This window comes from Neohortaea acidophila (assembly GCF_010093505.1).
Source record: "Neohortaea acidophila strain CBS 113389 unplaced genomic scaffold BDY17scaffold_1, whole genome shotgun sequence".
Taxonomy (NCBI): domain Eukaryota; kingdom Fungi; phylum Ascomycota; class Dothideomycetes; order Mycosphaerellales; family Teratosphaeriaceae; genus Neohortaea; species Neohortaea acidophila.
In genome coordinates this window covers 461,992-478,896 of record NW_022985510.1, presented here as the reverse complement: position 1 = coordinate 478,896, position 16,905 = coordinate 461,992, and the positions used below count along the sequence as shown (strand labels likewise).

At 55.4% G+C, this 16,905-nt stretch overlaps 8 protein-coding genes across 8 annotated transcripts; 3 read left to right on the top strand and 5 right to left on the bottom strand.

Moving 5' to 3' along the window:
• Positions 1-29: 29 nt before the first annotated feature.
• On the top strand, positions 30-2,696 carry BDY17DRAFT_5398 (fungal-specific transcription factor domain-containing protein). The gene is made up of 2 exons (XM_033738478.1): positions 30-365; positions 423-2,696. Exons 1-2 carry the CDS (start codon positions 279-281, stop codon positions 2,415-2,417), a joined length of 2,082 nt encoding a protein of 693 aa, XP_033593753.1. The 5' UTR covers positions 30-278; the 3' UTR covers positions 2,418-2,696.
• On the bottom strand, positions 2,484-4,270 carry BDY17DRAFT_314373 (aldehyde dehydrogenase domain-containing protein; the record flags this gene model as incomplete). The annotated part of the gene is made up of 6 exons (XM_033735812.1): positions 2,484-2,819; positions 2,884-3,150; positions 3,209-3,602; positions 3,657-3,823; positions 3,884-4,085; positions 4,143-4,270. 6 exons carry the CDS (start codon positions 4,268-4,270, stop codon positions 2,484-2,486), a joined length of 1,494 nt encoding a protein of 497 aa, XP_033593752.1.
• Positions 4,271-4,989: 719 nt separating this feature from the next.
• BDY17DRAFT_319742 (Endoribonuclease L-PSP/chorismate mutase-like protein) lies at positions 4,990-5,427 on the top strand (the record flags this gene model as incomplete). Its single annotated transcript, XM_033736326.1, has 1 exon — positions 4,990-5,427. One exon carries the CDS (start codon positions 4,990-4,992, stop codon positions 5,425-5,427), a length of 438 nt encoding a protein of 145 aa, XP_033593751.1.
• A 26-nt stretch (positions 5,428-5,453) lies between these two features.
• On the bottom strand, positions 5,454-6,750 carry BDY17DRAFT_319741 (FAD dependent oxidoreductase; the record flags this gene model as incomplete). The annotated part of the gene is made up of 2 exons (XM_033736325.1): positions 5,454-6,353; positions 6,403-6,750. 2 exons carry the CDS (start codon positions 6,748-6,750, stop codon positions 5,454-5,456), a joined length of 1,248 nt encoding a protein of 415 aa, XP_033593750.1.
• A 783-nt stretch (positions 6,751-7,533) lies between these two features.
• BDY17DRAFT_319740 (amino acid permease-domain-containing protein) lies at positions 7,534-9,568 on the top strand (the record flags this gene model as incomplete). The annotated part of the gene is made up of 2 exons (XM_033736324.1): positions 7,534-9,110; positions 9,355-9,568. 2 exons carry the CDS (start codon positions 7,534-7,536, stop codon positions 9,566-9,568), a joined length of 1,791 nt encoding a protein of 596 aa, XP_033593749.1.
• Positions 9,569-9,911: 343 nt separating this feature from the next.
• On the bottom strand, positions 9,912-12,178 carry BDY17DRAFT_5247 (uncharacterized protein). Its single transcript, XM_033738470.1, has 2 exons — positions 10,147-12,178; positions 9,912-10,090 (listed from the first exon to the last, which is right to left on the bottom strand). The coding sequence occupies exon 1, from the start codon at positions 11,784-11,786 to the stop codon at positions 10,221-10,223; it is 1,566 nt and encodes a 521-aa protein (XP_033593748.1). The 5' UTR covers positions 11,787-12,178; the 3' UTR covers positions 9,912-10,090; positions 10,147-10,220.
• A 76-nt stretch (positions 12,179-12,254) lies between these two features.
• On the bottom strand, positions 12,255-14,563 carry BDY17DRAFT_288475 (general substrate transporter). The gene is made up of 8 exons (XM_033732196.1): positions 14,282-14,563; positions 14,119-14,218; positions 13,966-14,062; positions 13,351-13,915; positions 13,269-13,297; positions 13,103-13,210; positions 12,977-13,049; positions 12,255-12,915 (listed from the first exon to the last, which is right to left on the bottom strand). The coding sequence occupies exons 1-8, from the start codon at positions 14,347-14,349 to the stop codon at positions 12,354-12,356; spliced, it is 1,602 nt and encodes a 533-aa protein (XP_033593747.1). The 5' UTR covers positions 14,350-14,563; the 3' UTR covers positions 12,255-12,353.
• Positions 14,564-15,569: 1,006 nt separating this feature from the next.
• BDY17DRAFT_306598 (S-adenosylmethionine synthetase) lies at positions 15,570-16,876 on the bottom strand (the record flags this gene model as incomplete). Its single annotated transcript, XM_033735040.1, has 3 exons — positions 15,570-16,028; positions 16,088-16,760; positions 16,833-16,876. 3 exons carry the CDS (start codon positions 16,874-16,876, stop codon positions 15,570-15,572), a joined length of 1,176 nt encoding a protein of 391 aa, XP_033593746.1.
• Positions 16,877-16,905: the final 29 nt, after the last annotated feature.

Here is a 16,905-nt window from a genome sequence, read left to right as displayed (position 1 = left end):
TTCCGAGGCGGGGTCACTGGGTCAGGTCAGACTTATTACTGACCACACGCTCCACAGCCACGCATAGCCACGGCGCCGGCTCCGGGGGTGCCATCGGTATGTCTATCTCGACGTCCACCTCACTTTCTCCGTGTCTCCTTATCTCCCTCGGAGCATATACCGACACCCCAACGAATCCCTGGCGATAGGGCCGAGAGTAGCAGCTGCGATGCCACGATAGTGCGCCAACACCGACCATCCGCCGAGACTTCGTTTCAGCGGACAGGAATTCTGGAACGATGAGCACTCAGACTCATTCGCCGCCAGTGTCTTCGAGAAAACGGGTGCGATCAACCACGGGCTGCGGCAACTGCAAGAAAAGAAAGGTATGTGGTGCGGCAAATTACTAGCACGAAAGACCAGGGACTGACGGGTTTGATTAGCTCAAGTGTGATGAGAACAAGCCTGGCTGCGCGCGATGCGAAGTCCGGGGCCTGAAATGCCCTGGCTATCCCGTCAAAGAATTGAAGTGGTCTTCGAAGCATGAGGTTCTCAAGGTCCCAAACGCTGACGCCTATTCCGCGCATGCCGCACCAGTCGCTGGTGATGAGGAGCGCTTGGATAGTTCGTCCAATTCCGTCTGGCCAAGTTCCATATACTCGCAAGATTTCGCCGGGAATTCCTTCACGCTAGACACTGATGCTCCATTTGAGCCTACCTCGGGCGAGTTGAACCTTGGTACGGCAATACCGGATCTGCCTATTGGCGAAGGCCCTATGTCATCCCTTCACGATGAAGGCGGAGGAGAAAGATTCTGGGAGCCATCATCTACTGCTGAAGATGGGCGTCAGGCTGACTGCATACTCACGACTGCGCCATCTTGGAATCCTGGTCTGGGTCCGGCAAATTTTCCAACCTTTACAGACGTCTCAACAATATCATCTATTGGATCCCCCGGTGCCGAGTCCGTGTTGACTCCGACGACACCTCTAAACTCCTCTCTTCTACATGTTCCGACTCTTCTAGTAGAATACTACTTCCAGAAAGTGTGTCGAGAGTGTTCGACATTCGATTCGGACTTCAACCCCTTTCGCACAGTGATCTCGAAGATGCGAGGGACGTCCGCTCCCATCGACTCTGTTATCCGAAGTCTATCGGCTTCCAAACTGGTCGACGATATGCCTAGCATGAAGCTTATAGGCATCGAGGCTCAATGGCAAGCCCTGGAGAATGTGCAGAACGAGTGTCTGCAAGTCACCGCGCTGCACAATGTATCCGACGAGGCGCTCTACACCATCCTTCTCCTTGGAATGACCACCAGCTGGCATGTGCGAGATGATCTGGGATTGGAGTATTTGGCTTTGGCCAATCGAGTTGTCAGTGCCAGAGCGGAATCGCCGGGTGTTGTGACGAACATGAATCAGGAATTTTTTCAAAATGCACTCATGTACTGGAACATGATTGTGAGCTTGGTCAGCGAGTCTGTCGAGACACCTCATGGCGAGATTGAAGAGAACTTCTCCGCTTTCGGACCTCTACCAATCGTCGTTCAGAAGAAGAAAATCATGCCGCATCCATGGGCTGGTATACAGCCCAAATCGCAGGAACTCTTCGGCCGTGTTCTGCGGCTCGTCCGGAGAGCGCGCGGCGGGTTCAACAAATCGACAACTTCCACAGTCTCGAGGGCTGCGATCAACAATCTATCCAAGGCAATCACGACTGCCGAAAGCCTCGAGGTGGAGTGCTGGTCCATCTCGATCCCCCCGGTGACCGACGTAGAAGATACGGGAGACCTCAACACACCACCAGTTCATCACGTGCTCACCAGCAAAGCATATCTGCTGGCTGCACTGCTTCATATATACATGGCATTCCCAGATGTCCTTGAGAACCAAGTCCGATCATGCTTAGATTCCGGGCTGGCAGAACCGACATCTGATGCCACGCCAGAAACCACCGACTCGGCGCATACGGTATCCAAGTCTTGGCTATGGGGCGAAAGAGCAGCGGGTGACCCTCTCGATGCATGGGTGCGAGATATCGGAATCCGGATCGTTGAGTGTCTCGAGATGATTGGGGTGCAATCGGGCACGAGAGTTGTGCACCCGCCACTATTGCTGTCCGTGGCCTCGGCTCTCACCCTACCCTCGGAGAAGGCTAGCGTTGCGAAAGACAGGCCGACTCCTCGAACGACGTCGTCAGAAGACGCGCAGTCGGGGCGACATTTGACGAGCAACGAAGCTGCTTTCCGCGTTCGTCAGGCCCGTCAGTTCATGATCGCCCGACTGGAGATCATGCAAGCTCTCATGCGTTTCCGTGCCATCGACAACATCCTCACCGTCGTAAAGGAAGTATGGAAGCGTGCTGATGCTGGGACCCAAGACTTCTTCTGGATGGACGTCATGGCCGAACTGCACTGCGAGACTCTGTTTGGCTAAATATGAATCATGGACACGCCTGTTTTACTAACATATCTTTATGAACGAATCCCTGCCTTGCCTCCCTCAAAGATCTACGCCGAGATTGACATGCACTGCTTTGGCCTGGGTGTAGGAATCCAGTGCGTACGGACCCAAGTCCTTGCCGATGCCCGAGGATTTGTATCCGCCGAATGGGATCCCGAAATGCGAGTCCCCGGAGGAGTTGATCCACACCATACCCGCCGCGAGTTTCGCCGCGACCTTGTGTCCCTTCCGCATGTTCTCGGTGAATACGGCTGCCGCGAGGCCGTAGGAGGAGTTGTTGGCTTTGCGGATAGCATCTTTCTCATCGGTGAAGCGGCCGATGGCCACAACGGGGCCGAAGATTTCCTCGGTCATGATTTTCATGCCTTCTTCGACCTGCGCGAGGGGTCAGTCGGTCTCCTGACCATGACTCGGTATCAAGTACCATAAGAGAACTCACGTTGGTGAAGATTGTGGGCTGAATGAAGTATCCATCGCCCTCGACTTTGGATCCGCCCATCTCTACCTTGGCTCCCTCCTGTTTCCCGATGTCGATGTACTTCATGACCTTGTCGAACTGCGCGCGAGATACCTGAGGGCCTTGGAAGGTTCCATCATCGAACGGCGCCCCGACTTTCGATGCCGCCTTGACTTCCTTGACAAACAACTCCACGAACTTGTCGTAGATGGAGTCCTCGACGTAGATGCGGGAAGTCGATGTGCATACCTGCGGTGTTATTCTTAGCCACTGGGAAGCCCCAGCTCATCGGAAGCTTGAGACTCACCTCGCCCTGGTTGAACAGGCCGCCCACATGCGACCACTTCACCGCCTGCTCCAGATTCGCATCAGCAAACACTATCAGCGGGCTCTTGCCTCCACACTCCAAGGTGACATTCTTCAGATTGCTCGACGCAGCTCGCATGATATTCCGTCCGGTAGCGGTGCTTCCCGTAAACGAGACTTTGTCGACGTCGAGATGGCCGGCCAAGGCAGCACCAGCTTCTCCGCCATGGCCGGGAAGGATGTTAATAAGACCGGCGGGGGCCTCAGCCTCTTGCACAAGCTTGCCGAAGTAGAGGGCGGATAATGGGGTTTGCTCGGCTGGTTTGACGATGACTGAGTTGCCACACGCGATCGCTGGGGCGACTTTCCAGGCCAGAATCATCATGGGGAAGTTCCTTTGCGCCTTTTAGCTTTTCGAGAACATGGGGAATTGGGGGGCATGTATATACCATGGGATGATTTGAGCGCACACTCCGAGAGGCTCTTGCAGAATATATGCCAGCTTTTCGGGCGAAGTCTCGATTGTCTTGCCAAAGATTTTGTCCGCCCAACCGGCGTAGTATCGGAAGACATTGATCGCTTCATCGAGATCGACGGCCAGCGCATCGCCGTACGGCTGTAGAGCGATGTACCGTCAGCGCGCACGGTCGATGAGCAGTGAGAAGGAGCGACTTACCTTTCCGTTGTCGAATGCGTCGATGGCGGCCAACAGCTCTCGGTCGCGAGCCACGAGATCCGCGAGTTTGTACAACAGCGCTCCTCGTTGGATCGCAGGCACCGAGCTCCAGTCTCCCTCAAAGGCGGCCCTGGCTGCTGCGACAGCTCGGTCGACATCTTCCACCGAAGCTGCCTCGACTTCGATGATGCTCTTGCCCGTGCTAATAACATGTTCATACATAGGTCGAGCTGAGGGAAGGCGAGTTTGCGCAACTTACTTCGGGTCTGTGACCTCGATCTTGTTCTTCGAGGAGCCAGAAACGAACTCATTGTTGATGAACAGGCCGGTCGGCTGCTCGTACGACGTGCCATTCGGGAGCGTGATCTTGGTGGTGGCAGGAGACATGTTGTTGGCAAGCGGAGGAATGGTGTAGAGGAAGAAAGAGTGTGGTATTTCCAACGAGGGGCGACACGAGGGGTCAATATGTAAACAATGATTATATACTTTTAATCGTCATCACATGCAAGAGAACCGCTCTAGCTCCTACACATGGCCATCCGAATTCTTTGGATCGGCATTGATGCTGCTAGAGGGGGAATGATGGGTCTGGAACTTAGTTCTTACTTTCCACGTGTGGAGCATGCACCCGAGCTAGCACCAGGATTTTGAAACCATCCGATACGCTCGATAGGCGGTATTGCGGCATTGTGCATCTGAAAGGGGAGCGGGAGCCGGTGTTGCGGAGAAGGTGCTGGTGTGTGAAGATATGGTCATCGTTATCCCCAGATCATCCCCGCAGGAGCAAGAATGACGAGGGTGGGGCCCAAGCTGCAGCCGTCCGGCGGACTGGCTGCGAGCTAGTCTGGATTTGGCAAGAGAAGCCGCGGTGAACATTCACTCCACGGCTGCGCGCAAAGCATCCATTGGCGAGCTACATACTACAACTATGTGTATATAGGTCCCGTTGTTCAGTGCGGAATGGCAATGAGTATTTTCCATCCCCAGCGGAATCGTCGCCGTCAGACTCAGAACACTTCCCTCCCTATCAACCTCTCAACCCAGCCCATCCCCGTCCAGATCCACATATTCATAGTCGAACGACATTACAATCCCCACAACTCACCATGGCATTATCATTCCACGTCTACCCGGGCCTCGGCGAGACGAACTCCAACGTCTTCAACTATTCGCAATCCGTACGCATGGGCTCGACCATCAGGACAGCAGGACAAGGAGGCTTCACAGACAAGGGCGAGCTCGTGGAGCCCATGCGAGAGCAGCTGGTGCAGGCGTGCAAGAACGTCGAGAAGGCATTGAAAGATGCCGGCGGCCAGGGGTGGAGCCAAGTGGTCTCCGTGCGGTCATATCATATCGATCTAGACGCTTCCTTCGAGTGCATGGTGGAGATGTTCAAAGAGTTCATGCCGAATCACAGACCAGTTTGGGTGGCTGTAGGTGTTGCGAAGCTGGGCGAGGGCATGCATGTTGAGATTGAGGCCGAGGCGTTTGATGACCATTCTGCGTGGTCTGGTGTCAACGGGGCTAACGGTGTTAAGAATTGATGGTGAATCTATATGGTGTATGATCCTCAGATACGACTCTTCAAAGTTGTCGGTGCGTTCTTGTAGAACTCTGCTCTTAACGCCTCCGAGTCCATTCGTTCCAACCTTTCTTTTGAACAGGCGAAATGCTCGGACGGAAAGTAGGCATCGATCGTTTCCTTTGGCTTTCCGGTGACCATGTCTGCAATTGCTCTTCCAGACTGCCAGCAGTGGACCATGCCATAACCATTGAAACCTGCAGCGATCCATTCCTGCCCGGCGGCGCCGTGGACCACCTTCCTAGGACTTAGCTCTTGAGGAATTCTTCCAACAAGAGGAAACCCGTCCGGGGTAAACCCCATAATTCCCGTCCAGGCTTTCTTGAGCTTCGCCCCATCTCCCGCCTCAAAGTGTTTTGGCAACACAGAGCATAGATGTTGCAAAGCGGGAGTGTTCAGGCTGCCATCGTCGACCAAGTCGTAGTCTACTGACCCTGCACTCGATCCCTGTTCCACCCCACCACCCAGAAATACCAGTCCTTCCGCATCATTGGCTTGAGTCATGTAGTCAAACCCTCCGTTCGGCCAACACAACGACCAACTGTGGATATCGCCGCGCCGTGGGAATTCATCGGAAGGAACGAAAGCCGTCATCTGCCCTCTGACAGGCACAATCTTATCCCGCAGGCTCGGCAGCAGGTGTGATGCGTAGCCGTTGGTACAATGGACGACATGCTGGGCGCGGATCGTTCCTCGTGGCGTATGGACCACGTAGGGATGTCGCGAGTCCTTACTCGCACTGAGGGATAGCACGGGAGTCAGAGCTTCCAGCGAGAAAGACTGATGTCTGGAGAGCAGGCGCTGGAGCACACTCGTGACAAGACGATACGGCCATAGTGCTGCTGCGGGCGAGCTTATGGCGCCGCACGCTCCGACAAGCCCGTACTTCTGCATCTCTGTCAGTGTGAATGCAGTGGTATGAGAGATCGAGACGAACTCTCTGCGCCTCCTCTCCATCTAGAATCAAATACCGGTCGCGCTCCTCCTGGAAATCCTCCAAAAATGCGTGCAAGTTGTACGAAAGATCTCGAAAGATCTCGCGATCAAACACCCCCGTTATACTGTCCACGGTCCGGAAGTGTCCATCACCAAAGCCCTCCTCGTGCAGCTGACGCGCCAGCTGCCGCGTGGCATCAATATGGCTGCGCCTAAAATTCACCAACCGCTTCGCCGCCTCTTTGCCAAGCTGCGCTTTTAACTTGCTGTACGTCTTGTAGGATACGTCTTTGCAGTGCCCTCCGTTGCGGCCAGTCGCCCCGGATGTGACTGTTCTTGCTTCCAGCATGACGACGTCGAGATTTGGGGATATCTGTAGCAGGTGATGTGCGATGCTGGCGGCCGTCATCCCAGAGCCAATGATGGCTACTGAGGCTTCGGAAGGGAGTGTGCACGATCGGTGAGACGCGATTGAGTGAGGGGGGCATTGCCAGTATGCCTCTGTGGGTGTCGCGCCTGGCAGGCCAGGATCAGCTGCTCTCTTGTTTCCTGGCATCTCATCAGAGGAGACCGGTCATTCGAACCAAGTCAATTTGAGAGAAGGTCAAGGGTAGAAGAATGCTCACTGTCAGGAGTGATAGACACGACAGCAGTCGACTCCAACTACTGCTTTCGTCTCATCCTGTCTAACTTGATTGACATTCCCAGTTTCCCGATGTAGTTGCGATCATGCTGATCGCCACGCGAGCGTATCTCAAGAGTGCGGAAGCCGTCCGAGCAGCCTCGTGGCTCTCGGCTTCCATCTCGACTCTAGGCTAGCGTACCTTCCATGTTGAGACTAGCGCGCGCCTTCTATTACCTATTCCGGACAGCCAGGCCGACGTCACGGCACGGTCTGCGTGAATCTCCAGTGCCATTGCCAAGGGTCGGATGTGCGGCTTCGTCCTGTGGCGAGTTGGTTATCTCTTGACTCCAGTTCTGGACCACGAAGGAGCATGCCCCGACTTACCCCGTCTGGGGTACAAATGCAAGCCTCGTGCCGACCTTCACTCCTCACCACATATCATCTGTCTTCTTCACGGCCACGTGGGCTCGAACTTTCCCCACTTAAAACCCCCTCATGTCCTCCAATATGTCAAAGGGCAACGTCGAACACTTGTCTCTGTCGCAGACCGAAAGCATCAACAAGACTCCCAGCATCATGGACGAGGACCTGGCCAAGCCACACTTGGGCGGCGATGATCTCGACATCCAAGGCATGGGCTACACCGTAGAGCTCCAAGACCGACCCTTCAACATCCTCAACATCTTCGCCATCGGCTTCACCATTTGCAACTCCGCCATCGCCGTGATTGCATCTCTGGCGACGGGCATCGGCAACGGAGGGCCCATCACATACATCTGGGCCCAGATCTTCATCTATGCCATGTCGTTCTGTGTTGCAGTCAGTCTCGGCGAGCTGGCATCGGCAATGCCCAATGCCGGCGGTCAATATTACTGGGCTAGCCAACTGGCGCCCAAGAAGATTCATGCCACCGTGTCCTACGTCGTCGGCATGGTCAGTTGGGTGGCATCGGTGTTCATCTGCGCGTCCGTCACCTTGGTGATCCCCCAAATGGCCGCAGGAATGATGGTCCTGACAAATCCAAACCTCGTCGTCAAGCCATGGATGGTGTGGATCGGCTTCCAGGTCACCAACCTCTTCGTCTTCGGCTTCAACTGCTTCAGCCGCATCCTGCCCGTGGCCAGCCAGTGCGTCCTAACCATGTCGCTCTGTGCGATCATCATCATCTTCGTCTCCGTCCTCGCATCCAGCCCCGACTATCGAGGAGCCGAATTTGTCTTTGCCACGTTCGTCAACAAGTCTGGCTGGAGCAGCCCGGCCATCACCGTCTTCACCGGGGCTGTTGGTGTCAACTGGGGCTTTTCGTGCCTCGACGCAGTCACCCACTTGGCAGAGGAGATTCCGAATCCACGAAAGAACGTTCCGAAGGCACTTCTTGGCACAGTCATCGTGGGCATGAGCACCGCTTTCCCCATCACGCTCGCCATCCTCTTCTGCATCCAGGACATTGACGCCATCATCAGCACTCCGACGTTAGTGGCGTCGCTGGAGTTCTTCCGCCAAGCGATGGGTAGCAACTCCGGCGCAATTGGTCTCCAGTGTTTGGTGCTTGTTTCGACCTGCGGATCCCTCTGGGGCTGTCACGCCTGGCAGTCTCGCCTCGCATGGTCCTTTGCACGCGATCACGGCCTCCCCTTCTCAAAGTACATCGGCCACATCGCCGGACCACCCTTCGGCGTCCCTCTCGCCGCGCACGCTTGGTCCTGTTTCTGGGTGGGCGTGCTAGGCTGCCTCTACCTCGGATCGACAGTGGCATTCAACTCCTTCGTCGGCGGAGCAATCATGATGCAATACATGACCTACTCCACCTGCATCATCCTGCTGCTGTTGAAGGGGCGCAGCACGTTCCGACACGGGCCCTTCTGGTTCAAGAGGTTCGGACCGATTGCGAATTTCGTGACGATCGGCTGGACCATCTTCACCACCATCTTCTACTCCTTCCCTCCGTATCTGCCGGTGGAGCCCAACACTATGAACTACGTCTCTGTAGTCATCGTCGGCATCTTTTTGATTGTCGCAGCGTGGTATATGCTGGCGACTCGGAAGATCTATACGCCCCCGCCACGTTTGGATGCTACGGACTAGTCAGTACGAGCTACGCTGCACCGATGTATGTACATACCTCATTGAATTGAAATGAATATAAAGATGGAAGGCGTCTATTGCCGCCCTGATAGACTCGGTCACAGAGCCTCTGTATCGCCGCAAAACCTGCTACCATCTCCGTGAAGGAACTATGGAAGCTTTCGGACCCTTGCAGCAGCCACTCGTCCCCCATCTCCCTCTTGCTATTCAATTTTAAAGGTCTCGCTAAAGACCTTCGCAAAGCATGCACGAGCCTCTCGCTCAACAGCTCGATGGCTCGTGGGAGAGAATGCAATTGCGCAAGAGCGGTTTGCGCGCGCAACGTGTCGATTTCCTCGTCCAGTCCGTCTCGCTGTTGGTTCCAGAATTGAAACTGCGCAATGACGCGGTGCACGAGATCCCGGATGAATTTGCTGGCGAAGTGCTGCGTTCCTCCGATGGCCTGGGGCATGGCTAGGAGGATGTCTTTGAGCTGTGCGAGACAGCTACTAGAATCTTGCGCGGCTGCAGCTGTCGCGGTGGCAGCGGCTTCTTGTGCTGTTGCATGATTCGTGTCTTCGTCAGCCAGAGTCGCATCTTCCGTAGTGGAAAGACTAGGACTCTTGTGTCCTGAGAATAGGTCTTGGATAGAACCCTGCGGGGTGAGAAGGTTTCCTTCCCCGAATTCGTTCATTTTGATGCGTCTGTCGCGGTGCGAGTCGCAATGTCCGATGTGATGCTGTCCAGGGGAAGAAGTTGCTGCGTCTCGCGTTCGCTTGTTCTCCATGGCCCTTTGGCAGATCCTTCGTGATGCGTTGCGTTGCGATGGGGTGAGTAGGGCTCGAAAACGATGTGCGCGGTGGAAGTTTGCAAAAAAGCAAATGCTTCAAGTCATGTCATGCAGTGCGACCACGCTTCCACCTCACGAGACAAACGCGTCTTCACCACGATCAAAAGCTAATCTCAATGCGTCAGAATCACGTGTGGTGGGGAACATTCACTGTGAAAGCACGTGAGTCTGAAAGAGACCTTGACAGAGGGGAGCACAAAGCTTACAACAACTGTCATACCGTCACACATGCGACATGCGTCATGCTTCATAGGTCTCATCATCTCATAAAGCCACCCATCTATCGCGCCTGCGCAGTCTCCGCCAACTCACAAACAGCATGAAACACCGCGCGAGCCCTCTCATCGCGCTGCAGCCCCTCATTCACCGCCGCGCCCACCCCACCACCATTCCTCCTCCCCAATCGATCCGAATGCCATCTCCCCTTTTCTTTCTTGAGGATCTCAACGAGCGCTCTGACTTGCTCGAGTGTCGCTCGCGTTCTGTCGAATCCCGTCACTAGCTTGCCAGATCCTGGAGCTTCCCTGTAAGTCGGCTGTAAGCCTACGGCACCGATGAAGAAGGCTTGCGCGTTGGCTTGATGGACTTGAGATTCAGACCAGGCGGAGACAGGCGAGGTGACCGTGGGAGCCCAGATTGTGTCTCTAGCGGCCAGGCCATGACGGTGGAGTCCGCGGCACGGAAAAGGGATGTTCGGGTCTGCTGGGGCCAAAACGTTCCAGCGTCTGTCATACTCTGCGAACAATTTGCGCGCTTCTTCGGCTTTTAGCATGTTCTTGGGAGGCTGTGGGTTGAACGCCTGGGGAGGATGTGCAGGCTGGAACCGAGGGGCGGATTTAGGAGTTTCGTCTGGCATCGGGGAGAAGGTAAAGTGCGAGCGAGGATCGAAGTGCTCGTCTTGCATGGCGTTGTATAAGTCGTCGAAATCTGAATCTATTCCCCAGTTGAATGCAAAGGACGGGTGGGAGCCGGACGAGGCGTTGGGCTGGCGGGTGTTCGCGGAGGGTGGCGGACGAGCTGGGCCTCCCATGCGACTCCAAGTGCCAAAGATGCCGTGAAAGGGGTCACCAGCGAACATTTCATCGAAAGTCTGCTCTTGTCTCTGCGAGGGTCGTGTCGATCGCGGGGGCGTCTGTCGTGAAGAGCTCCCCTGGCCTCGCGATGCCTTCTCCATGTCCTTCTTCACTTGAGCATACGACTCCTCGTGAGTTTCGAGCTCATCGAGAAGGCGCTCGACTTTTGCAGCATCGACGTCTGGCTGCCTCGTGGCTCTGTCCAGACGTCTGTTGCACCTTTTGATTGCCTGACGGTGATGATCCGCTAAATCAGCTAGATCCTCGTACACTGTATCATTCTCACGAGTAGATCCTCGCCTGGACCGACGGTCATAGCTTTCATCGGAATCAGGAAAGTATTCATCCGACTCCCCTCGATTATATCGGCTGGAGCGACGGGCAGGTCCTCCACGAGACGGTGGCGGACTTGACCAGGTCGAATCATGAGATCCAGTGCGACGAGAATCCGGCCTCTCGTCTCTCGTTGAAGGTTCACGGAGATTCTCTCGAGCTTGTTGCCGTGCAGCCAAAAGGTCACCCATGACACCGAACGCAGCGCCTAGCAAGCCGGGACCCTGCCTCCGACGCGGAGGGGGCGAGGCAGCAAAGACATTGCGCGAGCTTGTGTGAGCGGTGGAAGTGAATGCGTTGAAAGCCCCGGCAGTCGTTCCGAAACTGGTCGAAGTGATTGTGAAATGCGCCCCGCCAAATCTGCCTTGTCTGGTCGTGGTGACGCCGGGACCGAAAATTGGCGTGATGAAGCCGTTTTCATCGTAGCCGTAGTTCGGCATCTTGAAGAGGTTGTTTGATGGAAGTGAACGCCGAGGGGGCCGTTCGGAACTGTCAGTGAGGTATGGGTATGGCGGCAGCAGTGGCAGCCTCTTTCAACATTCACTTCGACTTCTGCATTGCCGACGGTATCGCGAACGCGACCGCAGTTGCTAATACCACCGCGTACTGCTCGATATATTTCAGTGAAGCTGGCGAGAGCTGGAGAGAATCAAGGAAGCAGCGAGGTGGAGGCGGGGAGCTAAATAGGCACGAGCGCATGAACTCGTGTGATGCAGTCGTGCCTTTGGGCCTTTCCGATTGGTGCCACAATGGGTTTGCTGCTCATGCCGTATGACCCTTGATGTATTGGTATGTGCAGCCAGAGGAAGAGCTGGTGTACCATCAACTGCGGTGCATGCAGGTGGCAGGCAATCCGGCTCCGACCAAACAGGTAATGACGTTGGGGTAGCGTCACGTGATACGTAATCGCCCATCAAGTACGCTCCTCTATGCTACAGATACTAGACCTCCTATGATGACATTAACACTTTGTTAATACAATATACCCCTGATATCCTGTTGATATGTCACTCGCTTTCCTTCTTCTCCTCAGAGCTGATAGACCCCTCCGCCCGCACCACATCCCCCTTCTCCTCCTGCGGGATCGACGCCTGCCTCCGCTCAGCAACCACGCTCGCAGTCCTCTCCTCCAACGTCGACTGCCCAACCCTCGTCTTCCACGGCTTCGGCCCACCCTTCCTAAACAACACCTCGACCTCCTCCAGCGACTTGCCTCCAGTCTCCGGATAAGTAAAATAGAACTGCACGACAGCGCCCATGCACAGACTCCCAAAAACAATAAAAGTCTTCCAGCTGATGCTCTTGAAAGCCGGCGGGATGAACAGGCCGATGGCGAAGTTGAACATCCAGTTGCCAGTGGCGGCGATGCCCATGCCCGTGCCTCGCGTCTCGAGCGACCAGATTTCCGCCGCGTAGACCCAGCAGACTGGGGCGAGGGTGAGGGAGTAGACGATGATGAGCAGGTAGCAGAAGGCGATGACTGCGTAAGAGGGAGAGCCGGTCACGCGAATGGTGACGTTGGCGTTGCCGTCGAAGCCGTTGGGCTGTGGGGTGCCGTAGCCTCCCAGTCTATGTGCCAGTTGTGTCAGTACGGAGGTCAATACTTCTTAGGTGTTTAAGCCCGACTTACAATGCTCCGATAACGTAATGGCAGACTCCCATTCCGAGAGCACCGTAGATCAGGAGTGGACGTCTTCCGGTTTCTGTCGCTTGATTAGCAACAATGTGCATCCCACATGGGGCTCTGGGTCCTCACTGTCAATGAACAAGTACGTCGCAGATGTGAAGACGATGAAGAGCGCGTATTGGATGCCAGAAGAGATCAGGTCGATGTTTCCAGAAAGGCCGGCCATTTCGAAGACATCTGTTGCGTTGTATATCAGCTCACTCCATTATAATAAAGCCCTGTCTGCGACACTCACAAGTCAAATAGTACGTCATAACATTGGCTCTGCAGTGCTGTCAGTACTTGTAGCATCGTAGGACGTATCGGTGTGGACATACCCAGACAGCTGCTGCCACGCTTGGACAGAGAAGCCAGCAAAAGTCCTCCTCCACATGCCATCGACAACGTAGCGCCTCCAGCCCTGGACACCCTGGCGCTCCGCAGCAAGGACAGTAGTGATTTCCTCCCACTCCGCAACAACCAGGGGGTCCTCCACGTCGCCCTTGGCCTGAATCCTAGCCAAAATGGTAACCGCCTCCTCAGTCCGGCCAACCTTCGCCAGCCAACGCGGGGATCGAGGAAGAAACGGAAGACCGCAAAGCAGAATAACGCAAGGCACGAACTGGATTCCCCAGGCAGTACGGAAGGAGGCCGTCGGGCCCGGGATGAACTTGCAGCCGTAGCCGATGAAGTACATGATCAGAATGCCGAACTCGATGGCCAGCTGTTGGATGACGATGATGCTCCCTCTCTTGTCCTTTTTTGCAATCTCGGCGAGGTAGACGGGGACTTGGGAGGAGGTGATGCCGACGCAGACGCCGTTGAGGCAGCGGCCGACGATCAGTTGGACGCGGCTGTGCGTTGAGACTTGGACTGCTGTGCCGGCTAGCCACCATAAACAGGCTGGATGGGAGTAAGCAATAAGTTTTGTGCTCAGTTTGGGACATGCATACCAAAAGCAATCGAATCTCGTCGTCCGATTCGATCAGAGATCCATCCAGCGCATAAAGCACCAACAATCGATCCTCCCGCCAAAGCAGCTCCAATACCCTGGACACGTCTTGTCAGTATGTACACAAACAAAACAGGACATGCGGTCGACAAACCCCTTGCCAAATACCCGACGGATTATCGAAGTAGTCGATGTACTGTTTGGTAACGATGATAGCAGAGATTGAGGAGATGTCGAAACCAAACAGCATGCCACTGTGCAATTCCAACGTCAGCACATCATCCTCCGCGATCTCTCTGTCGAGGGGAGAACCATACCCAATAGTAGAAATACAAGCCAAAAAGTAGGTGTTGTAAATCTTAGGAAAAGTCGGTAGCCGCGCCATGATTGCTGTCTGTTGGTCCTCGTCGGGCAGGACCACCAATTCTCATCAACCCACACGACAGCAGGAGCAATCACACAAAAGACCAGAAGCAAAAGAACGAAAAAGAGGAAATCAAACCCACCCGCGACCCCGTTCTCCAGCGTCCTCAAATACCGCAATCCACACAATGGTTCACGGCACGCATATCGATCATCACCGTCTCCAACCATGACGTACTGCACACGAACGACAATCACCCGGCACGCGGACTGCGTGTGCTGCGTGCAGTGCGTGGGGAAGGCTGGCACCGGCTGATGCCGAATCCGGCGATTCGCAACGCCGATCGCGCTCATATGCCCACACCCGCTGCTTCCATTTAGCCAGCGAGGCCGGGTAAATTGGGCGTGGGCTCTTCGGAATTTTGACCTGGCTGTTGGTTTTTTGTCAAGGGCTCCCGCGATGATCGCATTCCATGTCGGGCATCTGTCATCGAGATCTGAAGATGGGGAGGGCGGCGTAGTCTTCGGCAGGGGGTATCCGATTGTACCAGAAGATGAGGTGTACACAGAGAAGCCTCGTCAGCGGCCAGCACGTGATTAGATATCCCCGAGAGCCTACCGATCACCCTTCCATGTCGGCCAGTCATCGAGATCTGTAGACAGCATAGCATCAGCGTCTCTATCGAGGGGCACCGATACACACAAAGTTCCTTGAAAGAGAGACGGCACATGATCAAGGAAGAAAAAAAAAAGAAAACCCTCAAGTGCCTGCCATTCACCGCCTCGAGCAAAGAAGGCGCGAGGAGCTCAGAATTATCTGCACTATCCCGCCGCGCTCAGCAGAGAGAATGTTGAAGCCTCTCCGGAACGCCACCGCTAATGTTGGAGTATATAGTCATTTGTTGTTGTCGCTCGTCTCGTGGCCACCCTAGCCTTTGTGTACCCAAAGGCGTATGTTGAATAATGTTTTCCATCTTTTTTAATTCACACCCTTGGATCTTCTCCCTCCTTCCACTGGCCCCGCAAGGCTCCATGCGAGAAACTTTTTGTCAGGTATCAGGGTATTTCTTTTCGGCATGAAGCCGATTCTTTTCCAACATCAAAACACAACGCAAAAGCACAAAGGCGAAGAGAAAACTCCGGGGGTCGGCAGCGATGAAGCGCCGACCTATGCAGGCCTCACAGAGGCCGCGTTAAGCTTTGGGTGAACAGAGCGGGCCCGGAGGAATGCAGAGCAACCGATTAGACGGTGAGCTTCTTCGGCTTCTCCCAGTTGAAGTCCTGGTTGGTGAAATGCCCGTTCTTCGCCGTCTGGTTGTAGATGGGCCTGATGAGGTCGAGCTCCTTGACGATGACACCCGGCCGCATGTCGAAGTTCTTGCGGATGATTGCGACGAGCTCGTCGGAGGTCTTGGACGACGTGCCGTACGTTTCGACGAAGAGGGAGAGCGGCTCCGCGACACCGATGGCGTAGGACAGCTGGACGAGAGCGCGGCGAGCGAGGCCGGCGTGGACGAGGGATTTCGCGATCCAGCGGGCGAGGTAGGCGGCGGAGCGGTCGACTTTGCTGTAGTCCTTGCCGGAGAAGGCACCTCCACCGTGGGCGCCCCAGCCGCCGTAGGTGTCGACGATGATCTTGCGGCCAGTGAGACCGGCGTCACCTTGAGGTCCACCGATGATGAACAGCCCAGACGGTTGGATCTGTGAATATATTAGCAACGAGAGCACGCCCTAAGGGGAAAGTTTGCTTGGAGACATACGTGGTAGACAGTCTTGTCATCGAGGTACTTGGCGGGGATGACCTTCTTGATGATCTTCTCCTTGATCTCCTTACGGAGCTGCTCGGTGGTGATGTCGGGGCTGTGCTGTGCGCTCACAACCACAGTGTCGACTCTCCTGGGAACGACAGCACCGCCGTCATGCTCGTACTCGACCGTGACTTGCGTCTTGGTGTCAGGTCGAAGCCACGGGAGAGAGCCGTCATTGCGAGCGGCCTTCATTGCCGAGTTGAGCTTGTGGGCGAGGAGGATGGTCAAGGGCAGGTATTCAGGGGTCTCATCAGTGGCATAGCCAAACATGATACCCTGATCACCGGCGCCCAGCTTCTCGAGCGCCTCCTCGTAATGCAAGCCCTGAGCGATATCGGCACTCTGCTCTTCAATGGCGACGAGCACGTTGCAAGTCTTGTAGTCGAAGCCCTTGCTCGAGTCGTCGTACCCGATGTCTTTGATGGCGTTGCGGATGACCTTTTGGTAGTCGATGCGCGACTTGGTCGTGATCTCGCCAAACACCATGATCATGCCGGTCTTGGTGGCCGTCTCGCAGGCGACCTTCGACAGCGGGTCGTCCTTGAGGCAGGCATCGAGGATGGCGTCCGACACCTGGTCGGCAATCTTGTCGGGATGGCCCTCGCCGACGGATTCGGAGGTGAAACTGTACGACGGGAGTTAGCATGGTGGTCCTGTCATGCTGTGCGTGCGAGCTCAGCTGCCGTCATCAGCGTACAGGAAAGTGCCCTTCGGGCCGGCAACACCGTTTGTTGCAACCATTGTGATTGTGGGGTTGGTAGAGGGAGGAG